This window comes from Camelus bactrianus, chromosome 12 (assembly GCF_048773025.1).
Source record: "Camelus bactrianus isolate YW-2024 breed Bactrian camel chromosome 12, ASM4877302v1, whole genome shotgun sequence".
NCBI lineage: Eukaryota > Metazoa > Chordata > Mammalia > Artiodactyla > Camelidae > Camelus > Camelus bactrianus.
In genome coordinates this window covers 12920655-12947850 of record NC_133550.1, presented here as the reverse complement: position 1 = coordinate 12947850, position 27196 = coordinate 12920655, and the positions used below count along the sequence as shown (strand labels likewise).

Here is a 27196-nt window from a genome sequence, read left to right as displayed (position 1 = left end):
AACTAATTTGTATCTTGGTACCCAGAAATGGGAAGATGCATCAGACAGAAACGAAAAATATAACCTTGGTTTGGTGACTGACCAGTGGGCAGCAAGGACTCGATTTTGCAGGGGGAAGTCTGATGACCGTTGTCATTCAGTGGCAACACATTTGCAAAAAGGAAACTGCCAGAGTCGGAAAGCTAACCGCCTGCCCACTGTGGGTGTGCGGCATTAGCGAAAATGACGGGAAAATGCAGCATCGGTGTGGGTTGGCTGTTTCTTGACACTTTCGTCAAAGTCCTGGAGGAGAGATGAATTCAGGCAAGAGCTTATCAGTCTGCGAGCAGCGATAGGAGAAGGTGTTCTGGGAGATGCTCTCTGCCTGAGGCCTTCGATTTAAATTGAGTGAAAGTCTGGAATTTGCAGTCTTGAAGTTTGGAAAAGATCATCAGCAGAATATCTTGAAATAAAGCAGTTATATCAGAGGCTGTGGAGAAACAGCCAAAGCTGCAAATAAAACTGTGGCCCCAAGCCTTTTTTTAGCATCCTCTAGAAAGAGTTTTCTGCCAGACAATAGGAGCCCAGCGCAACAGCAGAGATCAGAATAAGGATGCTGCCTTTATGCTAAAACTACTTTTTCCTTTCTGAGCACTTCTAGCTAGTGGCCGTTTACTTAATAGACAGAGGACTGGAAGAGGAGAAAGACCAGTCAGTACAGACCAGTCTTCAGATTTAAAAGCTCTTTGATTGTGGGTTATTTGCAGGTGGGATATCTGGAACTTCCCAGGTACAAACAGATCAGGTCTCTACCAAATTTTTAAGGAATTATACTGATAAAGAAACCGTGAGCCTGGCTGTAAAAGCCCATGATTGTTCCACCTGGAAAATCTACAAACAGCGGGAAGTTGTGCAGCCCCTAAGAAGGTGGCGCTTTCTAAAGTTTCTAAAGTTGCTTTTGGCGAAGGTAGATGATGAGTGAGGAAGGACAGACTGAATGGGACAGTGGACAAGGGAGTTACTGCCCAGGACCAGACCCAGAGGAAATTAGAGAGTCAAAACTAGGACTTACTCTATAGGGAAACAACAAGGACCTAGTTTATAGCACAGGGAACTGTATTCAATATCTTGTAATAACCTATAGTGGAAAAGAATCTGAAAAAGAATAGATACCTTTGTGTATGTATAACTGAGCCACTTCCTGTTCACTTGAAACTAACACAATATTGGAAATCAACTATACTGCAATAAAAATAAAATTTAAAAAAGGGCTTTACTACCGAAGAACGATGGAATTAATGAATTGTTATGGACTAGCAACTGCTATGTATTTTCCCTGCTCCTCTTTACTAAATTGTAGATTTAATCTGTTTCTTACTCCTCCATCGCATCTTGGGTGTGTTTGGAGCGGATGAAGTCCTGCAGTTATCGGTCGCCACCTCTGGACTGGACTGTGAAAGAGTTCATCACCCAGACTCTGATTGGAGGCTGTGCCTGGTGGGGACTTGGCTGCTGTCTTTTTTGAAGAGCGGGTGTATGTGTCCTTTAGGGAGAGGAAGGATGTACACAGATAATGTGGTGGCCAAAAAGACAGACGGTGGTAGAGACTGCAAGTTAGTCCCAGTATCCATTCTTCTCTTCTTCCTCAGTCCCAGTACCTCCATATGTTAGCTGGATACTTGGCTGCTGGACCTAGAGATGATTTTCCACCTCCCACCGGGGCTATTACGGCTGCAGGACAATGTTCTGGCCAAGAGGATGTACACAGAAGAGGCTGATGCATCGTCCGGGGAGGGGAGCATGGGCGTGCCCTTCTTTTTTTCATTTCTCCCTCCCACGGCCAGAATGAAAGCATGTGAGCTGGAAGTAGACGAGGCATCTTCATCCAGGAGGTAGTGTGGAAGCCACAGAATGGGGATAGTAGCGTAACTAGACAGAAGGCAGCTGGGTTACTGGGACCTGTGGGGCCCCAGTACTGCCGTGGTTTACCTATGCTTATGTGAGAGAAAAAAAATGTATTTGTGGATCTAACCTTGACATTTCCTCCCCAGTTTATACAATCATTAAAAAACCCACTGCAGCAGTTTTTTAAATGACCAACCAGCCAACCAACAGCAACATCCAAAGGAAACAACTTGAAGAGAAGGCAGTATATAGAGAAGATGAAAGTGTGGATTTGAGTAATGGTTTGTATTCAATTTGACTGTCAAGAGACATAATAAGCAAACAAAGCTGTGTTTTCTTTCCTCTGGGAGACCATCTTATTTGAGTAAAAGCCCATGATAGATTCCTTAGGATTTGGGGATGGGGCTGCTTTGCAACTTGACTGGCAGTTACACAGCCATGTCCCTGACACTGGCTTAATTTGTCCCCAGTGATGTCCGGTTTCTCCAGTGTTCTGTGTTTGTGATGAGCAAGCTTCTCTTCAACATCAGGCATATACTGCATTTATAAATGGGCAGAAGAGGTGAATTCGGTGTTTCAGTGTTCCGTGGCAGTACATAAACAATGCATTTAAACAAGTTGTTAGTCCAGTTATGATACTAAATAACAGTAGATCTGATAACAGCAATACGGTGCTGGCCATTTTAATTAGAGATGTGTCTGTATTCCATGTAGATTAAAAATCCTCTATACAGAATGCATTAGTCAAATGGAATTATTATACCACATTGAAAAATCTCATAGAAAGTAATATTTGAAGCATTTAAATGTCATAAACATTTCAAATATATATGGAAATAAAGCCCCATCATATCCTTTGTTTCAAATTAAATCTGACTCAGAAGTGCGGTATTTGAAGAAGTTGACAGTTGAGCTCCTCTGACGCAAGCCCCGGTGGGTGAGGACCCAGAGCCCCCTCACACAGCCCTCGCCCCAGTCCGGCCTCCGCTCCTGCAGGGGGCGCAGGGGAACGCCCAGGGCGCAGTTAGGCAAAGCCTCTCTAGTTAGATGCCTCATTTGACACAGGAGGTAACTGCAGCCCAGAGGGGACGTCCCGCCTTTAGGATTACGCCGCGTGCTTTCTTCTTGCTCCGTTAGGCACGGAGAATCCTTCCTGTGAGAGTAAGGTCTCAAGAGCTCCGTAGCGTTGCAGCAGGAAGTGCCTTTGTATTACTCTTCAATTTGTCTGATGGATTTACTAGGGAAGGCCTGCAGACTGGAGGAGAGATGGAAAGGGAGAAGGGACGAGGTGAGGGGGGAGGAAGGTGTCCGGGTTACTTGTTACTGAGAGTAACTGGATAAGGAAATTCCTTTCTTCCTTCTTTCCTTCCACCAAACTATATCTTTAAAAAAGTCAAACAAACAAAAAAACCCAAAACATGACCCTCATACGATATAGTATGAGAACACATAAATGATTTACTTAACTCGTCAATGAGGGAAACAGCAAGATAGGAAGGACTAGAATATTTGTTACATTAAAGAAAAAATGGTACCATCAGATTGCAAAATTAGATACAAAACTGGTTAATGTCCAGGACTCAGTCTTTGGGTTATATTTTCTATGGGATAGAAAATCATTCACAATTTACCAATCTTCTCCAAATTAACATCTAACTGTACAGAGACCCATAACAAATAGTAAGCCTGAAACACTATCCTCCCTAATGATCATATGGTCCTGAAGTGGGCTTGTTAGACAATGTCCCAGTAAGACCTTGTATAGGTACACAGTGATCCTTTGGTTTTATTTCCATGTTTTGTATAATTTTTCTTAATTCTTATTTCCTAACTTCCAGACAAGAGGTGAGGAGAGTCTACTGTCTGCCTGATTCTCCAGTGCTACCCTCCCAAGGTTTAGTCTCCGCTGTTCGTCTGGCAGGGATGTTCTGGCAGCTCTTGGTAAGCTTAGTATCTGCTGTCACTTGTAGAACGTCCTGTGGGAGAGGGGGCGGGCGTGTTACCTGCTGCCAGTGAGACAGACCCACGATCAGTGAGTGGAGTTCACGGGCGTCACATAAACATATCCAAGTATTTACATGGTTTCTTCCTCCTCTACGTTTGTAAGGCATCTCAGAATCCACGTATCCAATATTGTGTTCTTCATTCACCCTTCCTCTGCCCTTTACTTTTCCACCTCCACTGAGTTAGTCCTGGCTCTTTTAAGAACAAATAATAGCCGTTTGCCATTTTGTTTGAACATAATTACATGACAAAGAACTTCTAAAGTATCTCCTATGACAGACACAAAAATGGTGAAGAGTGGCTCATTATTTCTCGGTTTTCAGCCAGTAATTGTGTTAATTACACTGTGCTTTACTACTTTCTGAACAAACAACAGGAGGGCATGAACCAAGCCTGATGGTTCCAGTTGCATAAGTTTCCTTATTGCTTTTACACTTGAAAACTGTTTATGCAACTAACTTCACTGATAGCTGCGTGAGACCCAGACATGTCTCTGAAGGCAACTGAAGGACAGCAAGATGAATTTATCACCGACCCACCTTGCTGTCCAGGTGTCGGATGCATCAGATACTGAAGCAGAACACTGATTAGCACCAGGAAAATATAATCCAGTGGCATATTTTCTAGAAGGAACATCTTATCCAGGATTAAGTTTGAGAAAAATCTAAAAAATCCTTCTTCGGGGGAGCGTATAGCTCAGTTCCGGCTTAGCATGCATGGGGTCCTGGGTTCAATTCCCAGTACCTCCATTAAAAATTAATTAATTAATTAAAAAAATTTTAACAACTGCAAATGGTCATCAGCCCACAGTAATCATTTCAGCAGGTTTGTTAAAATTTTTGACTTAGACTCAAAACTATAAGGCAGCATCTTCTGAAATTATTCTTGTAAAGCCTTGGTTTGAAGTTTGATTATTGAGAACATTATGTGTTTTTTTCCAATGCTTCTCAAAGGATTCCTGTATCATTTCCCTAGTTTATTCATACTCCTTTTATTCTTTATTATAACTTGATTGGTGATTAAAAAAAAAAAGCGCCCCTGATATACATCAGGTACATACCTCTCCTAGAATATTTAAAATAACTTCTCTGTCTTTTAGATCAGTTCACCTTTTGGAATGGTGAAACAATGAGGTTATTAAGATGCAATTATGCGAGGAAGACCAGCAAAGCCAGAATCCTATGTCAATCCAGTCACTCCTCCAGTCCTTGGAGATACTACGGGGTTATCTGTACACAAGAGAAGAAAAACAAATGCAAAAGCTAGGTCAAGTCAAAATCAAAACCCAGATCAAAGCAATTCTTCATAATGAACCAGGGTTTGGTGGCCAACTCCAGGACAGAACTCCAGTGAGTTGGGCAGAATCTCATGGAGAACTCTTTCTCCCATAGCTTATGCCTTCAACAAACTTTCATTGAGTGTAACTCTGTACCCTAAGCTGTTTTACATGATGGAGATATAGGAGGTGTCGTCAACAGCAGCCAGATCAGTAAGGAGACTGAGTCCATTCATGCTGTGGCAAGGAGCACACCCAGACTTTAAGGTCAGAGTGTCTCAGCAGGGTGGTCTCGCTCTAGCTCTTATCAGGAGGGGGAGATGAGTTGCAGATGGGGCAATTTACAGTTGAAGACATTGTGAAGGAAGGGGGAATCCAGTCAGTTATCTGAACAGGAAATGTTTTCCTCTGTGGTTGGATACTTTTAGGGGCACATGGTTCTAATCGTAGCTCATCAGTTAGGAGGCAGAAATGAGAAGTTGGTGGTTGTGAGTCTGGCTTTGTCAGCAGGTTCGGGCAAAACAGGAAAGGTCTGTGTTTGGCTTTGTTTGAATGAACAGAACATCCAGCTCCTGCCCTCATGGAGGTCCCAGTCTAGTGGAGGAAGACAGACAATCAAACAAGTAAATATGTAAGTCTAGAGTAGGCCAGATGGCTGAAGAAAGGCAGGTCAGATGGAAGGTGATGTTTTCTGTTATGCTGGTGTCCTTAGGGCAGAATTCTCTGAGTGATTATCTGTGGGAAGTGAGGGAGGAGCCTTGTGGATATCCTGGGAGGAGCGATCTGGTCCTGTGGCTGGGGAGAGGTGAGGGAGGGGCAGAGGGAATGGATAAGATCAGAGGAGTAGCCGGACGCCACATCATGTGAGGCTTGTGAGAAAGAGAAGCTGTTGCAGGTTTTAAAACTGGGTCCTCCACAGCCCGAAGCTATGTAGTAGGACCCTGATGATGTAAAACCACACTGAGATAATCAGTAGAAATGGCACTAGTGGCATGTAATAGTAGAAGCTTGTTTATACGCTAATTTTCTGTCTTCTGGATAACGGATCTAGTTAGTGTCCTAAAATCTGACCAATGCTAACCATATCCCTCTTTTTCTGGGCAAGAGTGAAGAGTGATGTGGAGATTGTTCACCTCCATCTTTTCTTTTGAGTTGAACAAACCTATGACCAGCCTCTTGGAGAAGTCATAGTTAACATGCATTGATCACTTATGCCCCAGACACTGTTCTAAACAATTTACATTTATGAATTAACTTGATTCTTAAACTTACCCTTTAAATTATTAATGCTATTATTAACCTCATTCTTTAGATGTGGAAAACTGAGATCAAGAGAAATTAAGATCTCCTAGGGCCCAAGATGAGATTCAAATGCAGGCAGCCTGGCTTTGACGGTGAGGTTGCTAATGTTGTGGAAGATCAGTGCTAGATCACATATATACCACCTGAGACCAAAGCACTGACCATAAGCTTCTTTGATGTTGCCAGAGAAGCTTATGAACTGTGTAGAACTTAATTCGGTTGGTTCCAATGCAATGCAATAAGAATTTGCCTCTGCTTCCACCCGCCCTCTTCCAGTTTTTACCTTGGGAGGCAGTGTCTGCGTGGTCACTGCACAGTTTTAAAATGACCACCAGATGGCAGTATAAACCAAATTTAATACCATGCCAGTGATTCCGACAATTTTGGTTTCCTTCCATTTTCATGCCTCCTTACAAAAAAAAAAAAAAAAAGTCTCTAAATTGAATATTCTGCCCTTGGTCCCACAGAGAAATTGACTGTCAAGAATATTCCTTTTCTGCTTCTCACCTGCAGCCACCTGACTCTTTCCCAGGGCCTGGCTGGAACCTGGTGCCTTCCTCTGCAGCTGTGCCCAGCCTGGGCCTCTACTGGTTATAGTTTCACTTTCAGCATCTACATCAAAATTACTGTTTAAACACATCTAATTATTAGGAGAATAAAATGTTTCATTTTTCAAAGAATTGCATCCGAGGTACTAACATGGTTATCTTGCATCCCCAGGGGTTTTTTCCTGAGGCCTTCCTCTTCCCCCTTAAGGCCCATAGAGGAGACCTAAAATTCTGGCTTTTCTCCTTCCCTTGGGCTCCAGGAGTCCAGGCATTTGGGTGCCCAGGTTGGTGTGGGTGCCATCGACCGACACCACTGCCATCTCAAGCTGCCCATAGCCTGTCCTGCTCATTCTGCTTCTCCATTTCCTGAAAGCCCTTGAGGATTTTTAAGCTGGTCCTGTCATTTATGGCAGCTGCTGTAGCCTCTAAGGAGAAGGATTTTTTATGCCAGAGAAACTCAAGAATATTCTGCCTTGGTCAAGCCACCTTTCTTCAAACAGAGCTCCGTAGGGAGGTAAATCTATAAAGAAATCAAGAAAAGCAAAAGCCACAAGGGGTTTGGTAAGTGGTTAAGAAATGCCTTTGTGTTTAACGCCAGTTTCCCTCCTTTCTTGCCTAACCTGAGACCTGGCTCTCTCTTCTGGCGGCTTATTCTCGTGGCCTCCCCAGGTGGAGGCTGTTCATGATTCCATGATTCATGTTCAAACTCAGCATCCTCATCTACCTGTACCCGCCTTCACCGTCCTCGTTTTCAGACTTCCCCGTCACACGCTGAGGACTTGGGTACTCGCTCACAGTCCTCTCGGTTTCAATCTCTGACACCATCACCCAATGATCTTACCTCTATTTGTCCTTTGACAGCTTTTTAACTACCTCACTCTGGAGGGGCCCAAACTAGATCCTTCTTATTCTTCGTTGTCCATTTTTTACAACCTGCTAATTAGTGGTCAGCTAGTAAGCAATTATTGAATTAGATCAATTGAGCTGACTATTATCTAGTTTTTCTTTCCTAAATTAGGGCCATCTAGTAAATTGGGTTAGATTAATAATCCCGTCACCATACCTTAGAAATATACAGATAGTTTCAAGGGAATAAATTTCCAGATTCTCAATTTCCACAATTCTTCCCAAAAATGTATTTGCCTGAGAACCAGCTTGTGGTCAAGGAATCCTGAAGGCTTGCCTTTTCCCACCTTCTTTTTCACAATGACCCTTCTACTTGAAAAAGAAAATCTTATTTCTCATCCATGCAGAACAGATGCATTAACCTGATGTCTAAAAAAAACCTCTAGGACATTAAACACAGGGATATCTGAAATATGATGCCAGTGCTAAGAAAGTGAATGACTCTAATAACTGAACGGCCAATCATTTTCCAAGTCAAGTGTTTTCTAAATATTTGTCACATTATTAATTTTTTGATAATAGATGATTATGTGTTTTTAAACATATAACTGAAAAAGAATTCAAAGAACTGGGTGACATTGTTAAAATGAAAGTTTATCCTTTTCCATCAACTAATTTATTTGAAAAAATTTATCAGCACTCACAAATAAAAACAAAAATATAAATAGTATTGCTACTGAACCCTGTAGCATTAAGTAATTTTCATTCTTGGATACATGAACTTATTGGAAAAAAGACCATCTATAGAATGCATTTCCAACGATATAGTTTTACGTTTGGTATTTGTCAAGATTTTGAATTTACAGGTACTATTTTGATCAATGGTAAATAAATTAAAATTGTAACAATAACAAAATTCAGCAGTAAAATTTTAACACATGGAATTTTATGGCTACAGAAAAGATTTAAATAATATACATACGTGTGTTACAGAAGAATATGATAAAGTGATCAATAAAACACTTTCAAGCATAAGAATACATTAGGAAGAAGTTCTGTGGGGGAGTTGGGTATAAATACAGGTTAAGGAGAAAAAGGAATTTTGTAAAGTTTCTAACTTTAAAAATATCTTGTCTTCAAAATGTTTGATAGTGGGTGTCAAATTGCTATGGCATTTAGATTCCATTGGATACCTTTAAAAGAGTGAAATAACAGTGTTATTTAAAATGTCAGCATTTTAATGTGCTGGAAGTTCTATCACTTATGACTATTTAAACTTAAATAATTTCTTTAAAAATTTAAAAAGTTGATTTAAAACTGTGTGAGAGGGTATGTAGTTTTCCCGTAATTTTTTAGGGTGCTTACGAGTGAGATGTTAGTTATCCCTGGGCTAGACCCCTTGGGTATCTTCTTTGACTCCTGGCCAGATGGCCCCCTTTTTCCCTTGCCCAAGACTGAATCCTGGAAATTACTACTCGAGTGGGATGAGGAGTTTACACCTACAAATATTCAAGGAGAAAGAGCCAAGGTGAAGATTTCTCTCTTGCCTTTATTCACACAAAAAAAACATATCTTCCCACTTACTCAAAAATCTGACCAGTTAGAGCAGTGCTCTTTCCTCCCAGAGAAAAAGTGAGGTATCAGTTGTCAGAAGAAACAGAGAGGGGGTTTATTGCATCTCTCAAGTGATACTGTGAAACTGAGGAATAAAATAAATGAATCCGGGATCATCAAATTGAGATCTGCATATAGTATTAAGTCGTGCTTAACCCGTGTTCATAATCTGAATAATTGCCACTGACCTGTAATAATAATCAACTACTACAGTATTATTTTCTATGATTTTTGTGTTTCCCTGACCACCGTTTGCAGGCCTGAACAAATAGTTACTATGTGAAGTGAGGCAAATTGTTTCCAGAGTGAAGGATAGGACAAAATTCCTGAATGTCACGTAGAGATGAAGGACAGTTTCAAGAGCATTAGGGCCACGTGTCAGAGTCAGGTGGGAGATGGGTTTGGGGGCTCAGTGTAAGAAGACGTCTATGTTTAAGTTCCCTGCCGTGCTAGCCACCGCTTCTCTTCGTCCTGGTGCTTGTACCCAGCCCAGTCAGGAGGAGGACGGCCATTGGCAGCCACGGTGGCTGACGGAGACTCCAGTCATTTTGGACTTTTCCCCCTGTGTCTTCAGCGTGCTTGGTGTGTGTGCTGTGCTGGCAGAGATTATAAAATCTCTTCTTCCCTTCCCTATAAAATACCCGGAGGATTGAGAGCACTAGCTCGCACCGTAGACTTCAGGAATGGTGTCAGGTGTCTCACTGCATGAGGGTCCACTTAAAAAAAAAAAATCTTCTCTTTCCCGATGCAGAACCTAAGAGAACGTGGCTCAAGTGTAGGATGTGGGGTTATCTAGAAGGTGAGGGCTTCTTGTTAAGGGTTGCTATGTGCCGCAGTCTCAGTGTAAGATAAAGGGCTTAATGATTGTCACCGATCTTTGACGTGGTTCTGATGAGTTGGGGCGATTGGTGGGCGATTAGTATTTGCTCATAGTACTAATTTCACCATTTCACCATTCTTCTTACATTGCTGAGCAATAAAAGGGATCTCAACCGTTTTAGAAGCTGTCATACATACACATGGCACTGGAAGGAAGGCGAAACTATAACTTGATCTGAGACACACGTCTTTAATCTTTATTTTCTTCCTGCTGTCAGTATCATACTCTGCACAGAATGTGTTACACAAGGGCTTCGGTAGGCTGGTTTGCATCTATGTTAGCCAAGGTGACAGAGAGAATGCGTGAGAGACGTCTGCTTAAGACAGTGGGGGGCTAATTCCTGTTCCATGAAAAGCATCGTAAGTTACACCCTGAGCTTTTCATATTAATTTCTGCAATTTCTGTAGACATCTCCACTGCTGCCAAAACTACCACAACTCTACCTGCTAACACCAGCATTCTGAGTAGGTTTCTTTATGTGGCTCCTGGATGGCCTGGGTTCCCCATTTCACAGTGGGCTATGTCTGCTGAGGCAGGAGAAATATGAGAAATTCCCTGTGTTCTCCTTGCTTTCTGCTTTCTTTCAGTTTCCCACAGCAGTAGACAGAAAGTAGTGGGACCACGGGGTACGTACTTATTGGCTACCACCTTGCCTTACTCTTTCCTTTAGCGTGCAGTCTGTCCAACTTCCTCCTTAGCAGAAGTCATGCTGTAAAGACCATGTACCTAGCCGTGGTAGCTACAACCAGTGAATTCGCTTTTCCTTTGGAGAATTTCCTGAGGAATAGAAGGCATCTTTATAGTGGGTATTCCTCAGGGCAAAAGTCTGGACCAGATAATTTTGAGAGTCTTTCAAGGTACATCGCAAATATTTAAATCTTATTGAAGGTCAAGATTTAGGTCTGCTTTGCAGGTTTACTTTTTCTCTTCCCACCACCATATTGATTTAGTATAAACATTTGTTAATCTCAGACTCCTCCAGGCACCGTGTTCCATATTTCACACAATAAATACAAGTTTAATCTCACACCAGCTTTTTGAAGTAGCAAATTCTGAAGAAGTAGAAATGGATGTACAGAGATGGTGTGTAGTTGTTTTGGACACACGGTGCACACAGCCAATAGAGGCTCTGTATTCAAGTAGTCTGAGTTCTGAGGAGGCTTTTACTAACATTGCTTCATTAATTTTCTTTTTAAAAAATATTTCTTACCGGGGGTAGATAATTAGGTTTATTTATTTTTTAACAGAGGTAGTGGGGATTGAACCCATGTGCTCTACCACTGAGCTATACCCTACCCCCACTGCTTCACTACTTTTCTTGTTTAAAAAATTTTTTTTAAAATTTCTTTTTCTTTTTTTGTGTGTGTGGGGTCATTAGGTTTATTCTTTTGTTTTTATATTTTATTATTATTATTTTTAATGGAGGTACTGGAGATTGAACCCAGGACCTCGTGCATGCTAAGCACACGCTCTACCACTGAGCTATACCCTCCCCAAGAAGATGTTTTGGTGTTTTTTGGAAAGTTTTTTCTTTTTTTCTTTTTCTTTTTTTGGTAGGTGGAGGTAACTAGGTTTATTTATTTATTTTAACGGAGGCACTGGGGATTGAACCCAGGACCTCACGCATGCTAGGCACGCACTCTACCACTGAGCTACACTCTCCCCTGCACTTATCCACCTTTAATACAAGTGGCAATAAGCTTTGAGGAAAAGTAATGATATTAAAGCTTACCAGTAATATTTAAGGAAATAGCTTTAGTTCTCAGAGAACTGGCTAAGCGAATTGGTATGAATTATCCTGTCAACAGTCCTTGAGCTCCAAAGAAGACACCAAGCTGTAGGTGGAAACTGCAACTCTGCTAACATCTTGATTTCAGCCCAGTTAGTCTTGGAGCAGACGATTCATGCCAAGCCTAGACTTCTGACCTACAGAAACTGTGAGATGATAAATTTATGTTGTTGTGTACCATTGAGGTTTTTACTCAGCCATAGAAAACTAATATATCCCTTAGGATGAACAGACACACACTACTATATATAAAATAGATAAACAACAAGAACCTACTGTATAGCACAGGGAACTATATTCAATTTCTTGTAATAACATATAACGGAAAAGAATCTGAAAAGAAAAAATATGTATGTATGCATATGTATAACTGAATCACTTTGCTGTACACCTGAAACTAACATTGTAAATTAACTACTCTTCAATAAAAATTAAAAGAAAAAAAAAAGAAAAAGAATATATCCTTTGAAGACTAATTCTCAACTGAGGGCTTCAGCCACGGTTCACAGGGTGTGGATTCTGACCCAGAGTGTACCTCCCACTACATTAAATGTTGCCAATGGAAGTGATGCTTGAAGGATTTACTCCTTCTGTATTTAATGTCTCAAATTATATTCCAGGCAGAAGGGCCCTCCCCATGTAACCAAAGCAGATCCATCTGGCTGGCAGGTTTGTGCTCCAATGATCCTGCTATAGTTTTAATGGGGCCATCTCTGGATTATAAAGCTGCCGTCCACAGAGTGTCCCTACATTAGCCCATCAGTGTGCTCAGAATCTAGAAGCATTGTGGATGGGGTCCCCACAAAGCTCGGTCACAGACGTCGCCTGCTCCTTTGCAGGGTGCACCCCTGATGAGCGCACACTGAGATCTGCTCAGCGAGCAGTGGTCCCACCCTGAGCCAGGCCACTGGTGTATACGCTCAGAATTTAACACCAGCCAGCCAGCCACTCCTGCCCTTCAGGGGTCTCCATCTGGGAAGGCCTCCCTCCCCCGGGCTGGCCTCCATCACTCCCAAGGACACCAGTGCTTCAGACAACGTCATCCAAGAGCTCATTGTTGGAGATGACTGTGCCTCAGATGGTGATGCCACAACCAGGAGAATGATGAGGAAGACAAAGTTCCCCAGCCCTGCTGGACATTGGCAAGCCCCCCATCCCCACCCCATGGCCTCTGCACCAGGAGGGAAATGACTGGTGACAGTCAGCCTAGAGGCTGTGTTGCTTATATGCCACCAGTTGATGGACCCTCAGGACCCTACAGAACATTATTTTTCTCAAATAGCTAACTGTGTGCTGTACAAATGCTGAAGTGTGGAAGACCTCAACTGCAAAATGGTTGAAAATGGGCAAAAACCTAAACAGGAACTTCTCCAAGAAGAGGTCCACATGGCCAAGAAAGCATATGAAAAAAATGTGCAACGTCATTAGTCATTTGGAACACGCAAATCAAGACCATAGTGAGATAGTACGTCACACACACATGTGTTTTCATTTCTCTTGGGCAGAGACCTGGGAGTGGAGTCGTGGGATGTTACAGTAACTCCATGATAATGGCAAAACTGTAAGTTCCCTGCCAACTGCCTGGCAGCACTGGACATCACGAACACTGTATCCTAAACCACCCTCACCGCAATAAGGCGCTTCCTCCCAGCACCCCAACTTGAGCTGCTTAGACCTCATGGTTAGGGAGCTCTTCCTGCTGTGTTCGCTGCTCAGTGTGCTAGATCACCGCTTCGGCTCCCCCCCGGACAAATCCAAGACAGACTCTGCTCTCCTGTCATTCCCACCACTACAGCCCATGCCTCTTCCATACCTGAAATTGCCAACTGAACCCCCTTCCCCAGAATGAAACAGGGTTGGATCTGTCCCCACACAAGGTCAGACCTACAGCCACAGGTCACTACCTGTACCACAGCTCTTCCCAGTGATTGGCCCCTTGTGTTAATTCCCTTCAAAACACCTTGAGCCTCAATTGAATTAAACCAAATTCTTACCACTCAGGACAAGGTATCTGAGTGGTAAGATAATTAACTGCCTACAGCGGTCCTATCTAAAGGCTACCAACTGTACTAGGACACAAAGGCTCGACCACACCCTGCATTCTCATGACCCTGTAACAGTAAAGAATGCCTCGTTCAGATTCTATTGTGGACCTGACTCAAGGGGCCAGGGGCAAGTGCTCTCGACCCGGCCCTGCCCACAAGCTATCCGAGGAGGTGACCCCTATTATCGCATCATTGTTATTGTCAATATTCCAGCCACCTTTTACTCTCCTGACACCTTTCCAAAAGAGCCATTCTTAGCCCTATCCTTTTGGGACTGGACCAGCAGGCTTTGCAACAGGTGCTAACGCCCCAGCCCAGAAAGATCAAATATTAAAAGCGATCCAGTGATGATCAGCCACCCCGTCCGGCCACGTGCACACACTACGCCATACTTTTGCATCTGATGCAACAGCAGCATGAGTCACTAGCACAAATGGTGATGGATAATCGACTGGCCTTCGATTTCCTATTGGCTGACAGTGTGGAGTCTGTTCTTCACCGGGATCCTTTTGTTGTATGTATATTAACAACTCGGCACACACAGGCCAACCCCCGGAAAATGTCTCAAAATATTCAGGTTGTATGTAATAAAACTCAAATATTTCAACAAATTCCCATACTCCCTATGATACAGGAAAAACGAATGTGGGGCAAGAGGGGGGCCGTGTCCCAGGTCTCAGTTGAGTCCCTGGGATGTGCCCTGCCAAGGGTGGGTCCTTGGCTTTGCGCAGGAAAGAATTCAAGAGTGAGCCACAGTTGAGTAAAGATAGATTTATTTAGAGACATATATACTACGTAGAGTGCAGGCTGTTTCAGAAGGCGAGGGAAAGGCCACCATATGTTGGGTTTGGGTGCTCAGGTTAAAATGAAAGTAGACACACGCTGCATAGACAGAGTGCGGGCCATCTCCGAAGAAGAGGGAGCGAGAGAAGCTGTGAGGCACTGTTGCCAGTTTTTATGGGCTTGGTAGCTTCACAAGCCAACAAGTGGGAGGACTATTCCAACTACCCTGGGGAAGGGGCTGGGATTCCCAGGAATTGGGCCACCACCCACTCTTTGACCTTTTATGGTCAGCCTTGGAACTGTCATGGCGCCTGTGGGCATGTTATTTATCGTGCTAATATATTATAATGAGTGTATAATGAAGCTCAAGGTCTACTGGAAGTCAACTCTCCCGCCATCTTGATCCTCAAGGCCTGCTGGGAGTTGAATCTTCCACCATTTTTGTGTTAATTGCTGTGTCTTCCTTGAATGGCTGCGCCCTGCCTCCCTCCCCCTGTCTCACCTGGGGCTCCTGATTAGTTCTCAGGGCACTCTCCATCCACCTGGGGGAAAAGGCTAAGAACTGGATTTCAAACCATAGCAGGTCTATTCATCTAGGCTTCAACATTATTGCCTTGGTGAAAAGTGGAGAAAGCTTCAGAAAACACTATTTCTGTCTTTTAATGTGTCTGCTACACAAGGGATGGCTATTCCTGGTGCCAGGCATCACAAGGTGGATGGGTGAGAGCCGAGCTAACTACTCCATGTGTGGCCAGGCAGCCTGAGGGTCCTTGAACCTACGTTCACCGCTCCCGCAAACGCACACCTGAGCTAACAGCCACAAGCAAACGTAAGTTCCTGAGGTGGCCCTCCCTGCAGCCCCGCTGAGCAAGGCGCCCCTGCCTCCGAGAGCCCTTCCTTTGGTGTCCCTGTAGAGTTCAGCAAAACCTTGCACTTTTTGATTTGAATTGGCCAGTCTGGCTCTAGTCCAGGGAGCCCAGACTACTCTTCCCACAAATGCAGGTCCTGCAGCCCCCTCTTTGCCTGTATCCTGCCTTGGCCTCCCTGTGTGGCCCCTTGAGGTGTGCTGTGTCCTTCCTCCAGGACCTGTAATAAACTCTATTTCAATTTCCCTTGTGGTCTTTTGTTGAACCACAGCTCCCTATTCCATACCCTGGGGCTCTATTTGACAAACGTTGATTGAACAAAGTCACACCACAGGCTGACGCAAATTGTTCTAGTTCTCTGTTTCTCAAGCTCAAGAAAATCAACACAGACTCAGGGCTTAGAAGAGTTAGAAGCCTGCCCTCCGGCTTCGGGTGACCTTAGGGAACCATTCTGTCCACCAAATTCATACCCAAATTTACCCTAGTTCGTCGCTGCCAGCATCGGGCAACACTAGGAAATATTAGCAGAGCAAACTCTTGACAGTCTGCACGTACACGGATCAAAGTGTGTTACGTGAGGACAAATGGCTGCTGAGGCTTGGAGTCAGTGGAAGGAAGAAAACAGCATGGAAGTCTTTTCCAGATACGCCTTACATTCTCTTCTAGCTCTCTAGAAGCCTTTCTGTATGTCTCCATTTTCTTTATCACCTTCTTAATGATAGGTTATGCTTTCACTGCATTTCTTTGGTTCAATTAATTACTTTTTTTTTTTTAAGAAAGACAAAAACTCTAATTTCTCATTTTCTGGGAGACTCACATTGGCTTACATTCCTTTAAATAATGTAGCAGTTACACTGTGCGTAATGCAATTAACACATCAGTTGGTAGCACAAAGTTTTATTTCCTGGGATTGTAAAATAAAAATGAAAGTAAATTATAGGACAGCATTACAGAAATAAAGAACTTACTCTATTTGACACCATTTGCTTCTTCTATGCATGATGCAATATAGTGTCTGGGAGGCCGTGTTGTTAACTTCCAGAAAGAATTCACTTTGTTTTAATGACAAATACAATCGGAGACCAAAGTTATTTCAACATTTTTACTTCTTTTTCCTACTGGGTCACTTTTAAATTAAAATGGAATGTGATTTAGGTAGGCTTCTTTTATTTATTTATTTTTTAATTTGTGTATCTTTTATTTTATTATTTTTTACTGTAGATAGCCTTATTTAAAAACATTTTTTATTGAAGTATAGTAGATTTACCATGTGTGCTAGTTTCAGGTGTACAGCAAAATGATTCAGTTATACATATATTCTATTTCAGATTCTTTTCCATTATAGGCTATTATAAGATATTGAATATAGTTCCCTGTGCTATACAGTAGGTTCCTGTTGTTTATCTACTTTATATATAGTAGTGTGTATCTGTTAATCTCAAACTCCTAATTTATCCTTCCCTACCTTTGCCTTTTGGTAACCGTAAGTTTATTTTCTATGTCTATGAGTCTAATTCTGTTTTGTAAATAAGTTCATTTCTCTCTCTTTTCTTTAGGTTCCACATATAAGCGATATCATATCGTACTTTTCTTTCTCTGTCTGACTTACTTCACTAAGCATGTGCTCTAGGTCTATCCATGTTGCTGCAAATGGCATTATTTCATTCTTTTTTATAGCTGAGTAATATTCCAGCCGAGTAATATTCCAGCCAAGTAATATACCACATTAGATAGCCTTTGGGCAGTTGCCTCTCTCTGCTTCCCCTCCCTCCTCCTTTTATGTTTCTGTTGCCTTCTTAAGGTCCCCATCTCAAATTGTTAATATATTCTTCTATTCTATCTTCAGAAGCTTTTCTGTTTGCCATCACATTTAAATTTAAAATCTTCCTGAAATTTATTTTTTTGTGAGCAGTGATGTAAAAGCCAGGTTTCATTTTATTCCATATAGATATCCAATTGTCCTAGCATCACTTACTTAAAAACAAACACACAAATGTACATTATTTTCTGACTTCTCTGCATTGCCATCTTTGTGGTAAAAAATGTATAATTCTTCTATTTTATTTGTCTGCCTTATGTTGTGTTTTCCCATTTGCCTATTCTTGCACAGCGCCACACTGTCTTAGCTGTTAATTAAAGCTTTATATTAACCTTGATATCAGAGCAGGTCCCCCCTGTTCGATTTTCTTTACAAATACCCTAGCTCTTTTTTGTCTTTTGTCTTATAACTTAAATTTTAGAAAAAGCTTATCATTTGGTACACACCAAAAAATCTTCAGAGATTTTTGACTAGCTTTGCCTTGAATGTGCAGACTAATTTGGGCAGAACTGGAGAGATGGATCTCTTTTCAATACTGAGCCTTCCAGTTCATGAATATTTCTCTATGTATTTTGGCTTCCTTTATTCATACTCCTTAAGTTGAAGAGTTTCCTTGTAGATGTGTTCCACATGTATTTGTTTTTCCACTTCATTGCCAACTTGGTATTCTCTATCTTTTAATTTTTAGTCATTCGATGAAGTATAGTGTTATCTTATTGTCTTAGTTTACTTTTCTCTGATAACAGTTTGAGCACTTTTTCATATGCTTACTGATTATTTGGATTTTTTTTGTGTGTGAAGTTGTTTTAAAAATTTTTTTTTAGCAACATGTAAAACAATGAAGCTAGAACACTCCCTTACACCATACACAAAAATCAACTCAAAATGGATCGAAGACTTAAACATTAGACAAGATACAATAAACTTCCTAGAGGAAAATATAGGCAAAACATTATCTGACATACATCTCAGAAATTTTCTCCTAGAAGAAATAAAAGCAACAATAAACAAATGGGACCTAGTGAAACTTACTAGCTTCTGCACAGCAAAGGAAACCATAAGTAAAACAAAAAGACAACCTACGGAATGGGAGAAAATTTTTGCAAATGAAACCGACAAAGGCTTGATCTCCAGAATATAGAAGCAGCTCATACGACTCAGTAAGAAGAAAATAAACAACCCAATCCAAAAATGGGCAGAAGACCTAAACAAGCAATTCTCCAAGGAAGACATACAAATGATCAATAGACACATGAAAAAATGCTCAATATCACTAATTATCAGAGAAATGCAAATCAAAACTACAATGAGGTATCACCTCACACCAGTCAGAATGGCCATCATTCAAAAGTCCACAAATGACAAATGCTGGAGAGGCTGTGGAGAAAAGGCAACCCTCCTACACTGCTGGTGGGACTGCAGTTTGGTGCAGCCACTGTGGAAAACAGTATGGAGATTCCTCAAAAGACTAGAAATAGACTTACCATTTGACCCAGGAATCTTGCTCCTGGGCTTATATCCAGAAGGACCCCTACTTCAGGATGACACTTGCACCCCAATGTTCATAGCAGCATTATTTACAAAAGCCAAGACATGGAAACAGCCTAAATGTCCATCAACAGGTGACTGGGTAAAGAAGATGTGGTATATTTATACAATGGAATACTACTCAGCCATAAAAACTGACAACATAACGCCATTTTCAGCAACATGGATGCTCCTAGAGAATGTCATTCTAAGTGAAATAAGCCAGAAAGAGAAAGAAAAATACCATATGAGATAGCTTATATGTGGAATGTAAAAAAACAAAACAAAACAAAACAAAAAAATCCAAACAAAGCATAAATACTGAACAGGAATAGACTCATAGACATAGAATACAGACTTGTGGTTGCCAAGGGGTAGGGGGTGGGAAGAGATAGACTGGGATTTCAAAATTGTAGACTAGATAAACAAGATTATACTGTATAGCACAGGGAAATATATACAAGATCTTATCGTAGCTCACAGAGAAAAAAATGTGACAATGAATATATATATGTTCATGTATAACTGAAAAATTGTGCTCTACACTGGAATTTGACACAACATTGTAAAATGATTATAAATCAATAAAAAATGTAAAAAAATGTTTTTTTTGGTGGGGAAGATAATTAAGTTTATTTATCTAATTTTAATTGGAGGTACTGGGGATTGAACCCAGGATGCTAAGCATGCTAAGTATGTGTTCTACCACTTGAGCTATACCCTCCCCACCCCATGAAGTCTTTTTTTTTTTTTAATTTTTTTTATTGAGGTATAGTCAGTCCATGAAGTCCTATTCTAAGCTTTTCCCAATGTTTCTATTGGATCATCTGTCTTTTTCTTATCATTTTTAATTGAACTATAGTCAATTTACAATGTTGTGTTAATTTCTGGTGTACAGCATGGTGATTCATTTATATATATACATATATTCCGTTTCATATTCTTCTTCATTATAGGCCATTACAAAGTATTGAATATAGATCCCTGTGCTGTACAGTAGGACCTTGTTGCTTATTTATTTGTTTATTCTTACCCATTTTTTAGGAGTACAATTTTATAGCCTAGCTACCAATCCAGATGAGGACCCACTTTATTTGTACGAAGACACGTCCACAAATCTTTCCGAGATAACCCCTTCTCTAGCTTTGGCTTCTGCCGAGATGTCTGAAGGTCAAGGCTCTTAAACTTCCCCTTACAAGGGAAGCTGAGATCTGTGGTGAACATTTTTACTTTCTTAGAAGGATTCTGTGTGACCGAATGTTCCAAACTTCTGGTCCTTCTGAGGTTTCAGCAAAGATTTGTACAGTCACACAATCGGCTTTTTCTCTATGCCTGCTTTGGGAACAATCTCTTAATCTTTGGATCTTTGCTGTCTGGGTAGGCAAGAATTTTCCAACTCATCAATTCCTGGTTTCTTCTTCTTTAATAATTCTTCCCTCAATTTCTCACTCTCCTCTTGCATTTTACTGTAAGCAGCAAGGAGAAACCAGATGTGTCTTTAATACTTTTCTTAGAAATCTCCTCAGCTAAGTATCTGAGTTCATTGTTTACAAATCCTGCTTTCTTCATTACTGAAGGAGACAATTTCGCTAAGCTTTCTGCCTCTCCAGAACGGGGATCCTTCTTCCTCCAGTTTCCAATAACATGTTCCTCACTTTCTTCTAAGTCTTCAACAGCTGCCTCTTCTGCATTCTTGTTTCTAGTGAGTCTCTTTAAGGCAGTTTAGGCTTTTCTTATCATGCTTCTCAAAAACCTCTGAGTGCCCACCCACTGCCCAATTCCAAAATGACTCTAACAGTTCTAGGCACTTGCTCCTGCAGTACCGTTCTTCTAGGTACCTAAATCCATATTCATTTGCTCTCGCTGCATAAAAAATAACCACAAATTTGGCAGCTCATGCAATATGTATTTATCATACCATTGATTTTTAGGTCAGGAGTCTGGGATGGCACAACTGAATCCTCCGTTCAAGGTCTCATAGAACCAAACTCAAGGCATTCGCTGGCTGGGCTCCTACCTAGGAGCTCTCAGGAAGAATCCTGTTCCTTGTGGCTGTGATCGAAGTTCCCTGTTTCCTTGCTGGCTGTCAGCTGCAGGCCACTCAGTTCTCAGGGGAACTGAGAACTACTCACATCCTTTCTTACACGTCCCTTCCATCTGCAGCCCAGCAAAGGCTTATAGCGTACTCCTCTCACTTCCCTTTCTCTTACTTTCTGTTCTGCCATCACCTGGAGAAAGCTCTTTTCAAAGGCTCCTGTGATCAGATCAGGCCCACCCAGATCATCTGCCCATCTTAACTTATTTACAGGTGTGATAGCTCATCAAATTCACAGCCTCTGGGGATGAAGGTGGCCCATCTGTGGAGGCCATTTAAAAAATTTTCCCTACCACACCCTTGAAATTTTACAGTCTACTTGTCAGTTAAAAAAATAACAAGCTGTTCACATTTTGATTGGAATTTCTTCAAATCTATAAATCAATTTGGAGATAATTAATCCTTACAATATTCTATCTTCCAAGCTGTTTTACATGGTTGATTTCTCCACTTCTTGGTCATAATTTCTGTGTGGAAGTCTTGTCCATCTTGCCTTAAGTGGATTAATACATTTTTTAATTTTATTAGTGGTATTAAATGGTATCATATAAGCAGCTCTAGTTTTCTATTGTTAGTACACATAAGTACAACTGATTTTCATTTGTAGGTTTTCTTTTAATTTGTCTTGGGGGGAGGAGGTAATTAGGTTTATTTGTTTATTTACTAATTTTTTAATGGAGGTACTGGAGATTGAACCCAGGACCTCGTGCATGCTAAGCAAATGCTCTACCACTGAGCTATGCCCTCCCCCTAAATACAGTTGATTTTTGTATACTGTCCTGTGTCCAGCAACAATGATACATTTGCTTTTTGATTCTGATAATTTATTGACAGATTTTTTGGGTATGTTTTATAAATTCAGTGATGTCATCTATGAGAAATAACATGTTTCTTGATTACCTTTCCACTCCTAATTTCTTTTATTTCTATTTCTTGCTGAAGTTTTCTCATTTTGGTGGGATGCTTTCAACACCTCATCATTTAGCAGACTTTTGCTAATGGTTAAGACAGTTATTTCCTATTTATATTCTTCTAAATGTTTGAAAACTAATGTTTGATGAATTTGACAAAATTTTCTGCATCTCTTGAGACAATCATATGGTTTTCCTGCTTTACTCTGCTAATTAGATGACTGACATCGATGACTTTCTACGGTTAATCTTATCTCGCATTCCTAAAATGAATTCAATTTGGCTGCATTGTGCTATCATTGTTATTTATTTATAACTGGATTTAGGTTGGCAATACATGATTTAGGATTTTTACATTTATGATCATAAAAATAATTGTCTTGTAATTTACTGTAATATCTTTTTCAGGCTTTAGCTTTTGATATCAAGGATATATTGTTTTCATATACTCCAAGCCATAGTTGAATTCCCAGTCTTACTCAGGGTAGAAGATTAACTTTTATGAGGCCAATTTATGTAGTTTTCCAATAAATACATCTGTTCCCTAAACTTACTATGAAATTATTCTATACTCAGGACTTGGTGCAGTGCAGACTTTCTGCTTAGAGATGTGATCTGGTGCTTCCTAGATAGTTAGGAATGACTTTTGCTTCAAAAGTTGTTCTTAGTGAAACCTGTAATCCTTTCTATGATTTCTGAAGGATCAGCAGTGATGACAGAAAAACAACCTGAATATCTGATGGCACCTGAGGCAGTTTGTAGAAAAATCTTGTCAGGGTGCAGAGTAAACTACCTGTATCCTGCAGCAAACGAGATGATCGAACATTGACAGGCAAAGTGTCAGGGTAGAAGAATTTTAGGAGGAAGGGGGCTTTCTGAAGCGTTCCGGGATGAGCCTGGCACGGTATCAGATGGATGTTGACAAGGAGTCAGAGAGAGTCTTAGAGCATAATTGTCCTGGGCTTTCAAGAAAGAAGCTCTAGAATTCTAAAAACACTTTGCTAACTGCAAAAATTGTATACATGATGCAATGTTAGCAAAGTTTGGAATGGGGTAAGGGATATTGAGATATATGAATATACTTTCTCTTTGACTTTGAAAAATTTTGCAAGACATGCTCAAATCCAGAGAAATCATATAAGTGTTGGGCTCTCTCTCTGTGTGAGTGTCAGCTGACCTTCTCCACATGGGCAGGAGGGAGGCCATAGCTTGGAATGCACAGCTGACTTATAGAAGATGCTTCTTTGGTCTGGCTGCCCTACCCTGGTTATATCCCTTGGAGGTGACACAGGGCTGAGTAAGCTTCGTACGAAAGTCAATGAAAGATACACTGCAGATCAGAGCGAATCAGGAAGGCTGGGTATGGGGCTTCTCCAGCTTGGCAGAAGAGCTGGTAGTCATGGAGCCGCTCTGTCCATAAGGTAAGAGGAAGCCTGGAAGCGATGCTGATGTCTGTGAAATATGTCATATAGGAAACTCTTGATTTAGAGCCTGTGTCAGAATCATGGGATTGAAGTTATGATCTTTCCAAAAGCCTCTGGCTGTGTTGTTGATTCTCCAGTGTTTTCTCTAAGTTCCAACATTCCTGGCATTAACTAACCAGGATTCAGGTCTGGCAGCTTCTGATTGGTGCCCTCTGCCTATATAATGTCAGGATGTGGAACCCTGGGGTCCGAGTCTTGCCTCCTTCTGGGCTCTGAAGCTTTCCCATCTGTGCTCCCTGCTTCAATTTCCCATCATGAAGCTCTTGGCGATCCTGGTGCTGGTGGCAGTTTCCACCTTCCTGGTTTCTGGCCGTAAGTAAAAATTCTTAGCTGACAGTGCAATTTGGAGGACTGTACATCAGGATGTGAACTCGGTGTGGACGTGGGTTTGGGGGAGCCTGGAACGCTGGCACCACCTGTCCCCTAGTCCACTCCCCTGTTCCATCACCATTTTCACTGACCATTCATGATGGAGTTGACTCTATCCTTAGGCTTTTCCCAATTCAGTCAGATCTTTGTTCATTTCTAAACTTGGAACCCAGCTTCATGGTTAGAGTCAGTAAAATCTGTTGAAGAATGTAAATCAGAGTTTATTTCAGGAAAGCCAAAGTAACCACATACTATGTATTTGTGGGGTTTTATACTATCTCTGCATCTTTTCTCCCTCGACTTGTGCACCAAAGACTAAAGTTATTCAGCTGTGGAAGTTTGCATCATTGTGCATATTCTTCTTCCCCCTCACATCCAAAACTGGTGTTCACCTTACATCCTGCTTTTTTCTCTTTCAGAGGATACAACAAATGCTCCACCTGACACCCCTGCTGGTGAGTCTGTACTTGTGCTTTATTTCCTTCCTGCAAAGACCGTTTTCAATCCCAGCTTCGTGTTAAAGCTTCCATAATGGATAGCTTATAACGAATTCTAAGCACAAGCCTCGGAAAGCGGTATTCCAGATTTATGTATCTGCTTATTTCATACAGGTTATGAGAGAACATGAATCTCCAGCCGTGGATTTATGTAAATTGTGGGTCAATCATTTATTTTCCTCCAGCAAGAAGAATAAGAGAATGTGGTCTGATGTGGCTTGAGAATTTACAGGGAGACGCCTGTAAAGTCTCTCTGGTTACCCTAAATTGAAGGGCTGAGTATATGGCCAGTGTTTAAATGAGAAGACAGTTGGCCCCAGACTGAAGGAAGAGAATGTACTTCCTGAAGGTGATGCAGAAATGAGGGCATTAGGACCATACAAGAGGGTGGGATACAGGCTGGGGAATGTGGGGGCCAGCAGGAGAAGGGTTCTCAGCTTTGCTCATTGTAATGGCATCTGTGCCTCATTCCCAGGCTGAAGTTTGTTTTCTTCTTTAACCTGAAACCCAAGTTTGTGGACCAAACCTCCCAGTCAATCCTGGGCTCCTCCACAGCGTCCTGCCCATTCTATGCCGCGTGCGTTGTGTTCATGCAGGCTTTCTGAAGACCTCTCTTTTCAGCCTCCAGAGCTCGAGGACTCGTGTCCTCTGGTCATCAAGGAATTGACTCTGGTCAGACCTCACAGCTGTGCCCTGTGTCCCATCTGCCATGTAGATAAATTTTAAAATATTCTGTTTCCTGTATGAGGCTGAGACAGCATGGCTACAGTGTGGGTGTGGAGACGGTGCTGCCCAGTAGTTGAGGTGGATTTAACTCACAGTTGTGGGGTCTGAGTCTTGCTATTTGCTAGTAGCTCTGCAGGGAGTGATCATTGTCATAAATCTTGCCAAGTTCCCTTTGAATATGGGGTGGTTGATGGAGCATTTGCTTGTTTTTATTATTACCAGAATAGTACCAATCTCTCCCAGTATGTCTAACATGGCTCTGACGGTTCGGCTGTAATAGGAGTCCAGATGGACACTAGAGGGAGACAAATTTGCCTCCTCTCAGGCCAGACCCTGCGGGAAGGGATTTTACTGCGCTCGAAGAAAGGAGATACTAGTGCTGTAAACCTGAGAAGCATCGTCTCATTCTTTCCTCCCCTCTCCTCTCCTCTAGGGTTTGCCCCTCTACTCCCACCCATCCATGCTGCAATGGAAACCATTCCATTCAACGTTATTCAGTAGGAAGTTACCAGAATGTCAGTCCACGAGGGGTTTCCTTGTTGCCTCTGAGCAGTAGCCCCTGTGAAAAGGGATACATGCGGACCTGGTCTTTTGCCTCGGGGAAAGATTTGCCTGTCTCTTGTATCAGTCTCATTATCCTTGCGGGGAGACCCTACATTCTTTCTGCACCGCCAAGCACAGGGCTAGGAAGAATGAGGCCACAGGAGAGTGGGTGGCCAGGGTAAATGTGGGGCAGAACTGATGACATTTGTAGAGGTGAGTTCAGAATGAGGAAGGCACATCCAGGATTGGGTGGGACAAATTTTGTTCCCTGAGGGAGAGTCAAATGTCTTGAGTGGAACAGTTCCTCCTAATTTCAGCTACCGAAGCTCCAGGCACGACTGCTGCCACCTCGACCACTTCCGCTCGCACCACGACTGCTGCCGTGGAAACCGCTGCTGCTCCCACCGTGACTACAGCTGCTCGCACCACCACTCGATTTAGTAAGACCGCCCCATCCAAGCGCTTTCCTTATGGAGATCTGGATTCCCTGTGTCCCCTATCCTCATAGTGGACTACATTCTGGGGGGAGGGAGAGGAAGCCATGAGAAAAGCCATGGTTTTTCTTTTTTCATTATTCTCTAATTCCTTGTGGACTTAATAGTCAAGTCAACAGAGACATCAAAGGAGCCAGGACTTTGCAACATCTTATTTACCAATTTTGCCTGAATGACTCTTGAAATACTGGCACTTAATAGGGAAAATTCATCTTTATTAGAAATGTCACTAAAAAGATCAATGTATGTATAGCCTCCATTTGGCCAGGAACCTGTTTCATTAGTTCTTTTTTTTTTTAACCAGAACATTCTTTGTTCCTTTAAATAATTTTTAAAAAATAGAAAATAGCTTCATAATGACGTTTCCTTGAAGCAGAATGTTTTGAGCGTGATTCAGAATATTTCTGTGAATTTGGAAATCCATTGAGGATCCTGCTACAGTCTTCCTATTACTGGTGCATTTTTCTCTCTCCTTCAACTTTCAGGTAAAATCAATTACAAAAGTTGCTGATTCTGAATATATGACAGGCATCATGGTATAAAATTCACACATATAATGTGATTTAAATCTCATAGTAACTCTATGAAATGAACACTTTTAAGACGAAGAAATGGAAAAATTACTATAGAAACTTTCCCCTGGATGTATAGGGGGTAAGAAAAGCGATGGATTTGACATAAATGACGAAAGGCCTGAGGAATCTTTTGCAATAACGCTTTATTCTCTTTCAGAGTCTGAGCCATGCTTGGCATGGGCTCACGGGTCTGTCCTAAGTGGCCTGTGGGTGAGAAAAGGAAAATTTGTCTCTTCTAAGAAGGCTGGATTGCTTTGTGCCTTAGTATATGGAAAACTAATCCGTATTGGTCTTCTGACTGTTTTCTCTGAGCTTCTAG

At 41.7% G+C, this 27196-nt stretch overlaps 1 protein-coding gene across 2 annotated transcripts in view; it reads right to left on the bottom strand.

The window, feature by feature from the left end:
- Positions 1 to 3347: 3347 nt before the first annotated feature.
- TESPA1 (thymocyte expressed, positive selection associated 1) overlaps positions 3348 to 27196 on the bottom strand; it is a 72840-nt gene continuing 48991 nt past the window's right edge. Inside the window, exon 11 of one of the 2 annotated variants that reach the window (XM_074374703.1) lies at positions 3348 to 5117. In XM_074374703.1, coding sequence (XP_074230804.1) covers positions 5106 to 5117 — 12 coding nt within the window. In that variant the 3' untranslated portion in view covers positions 3348 to 5105. The remainder of the gene's footprint in view (positions 5118 to 27196) is intronic. The other variant, XM_074374704.1, reaches the window with a different exon arrangement.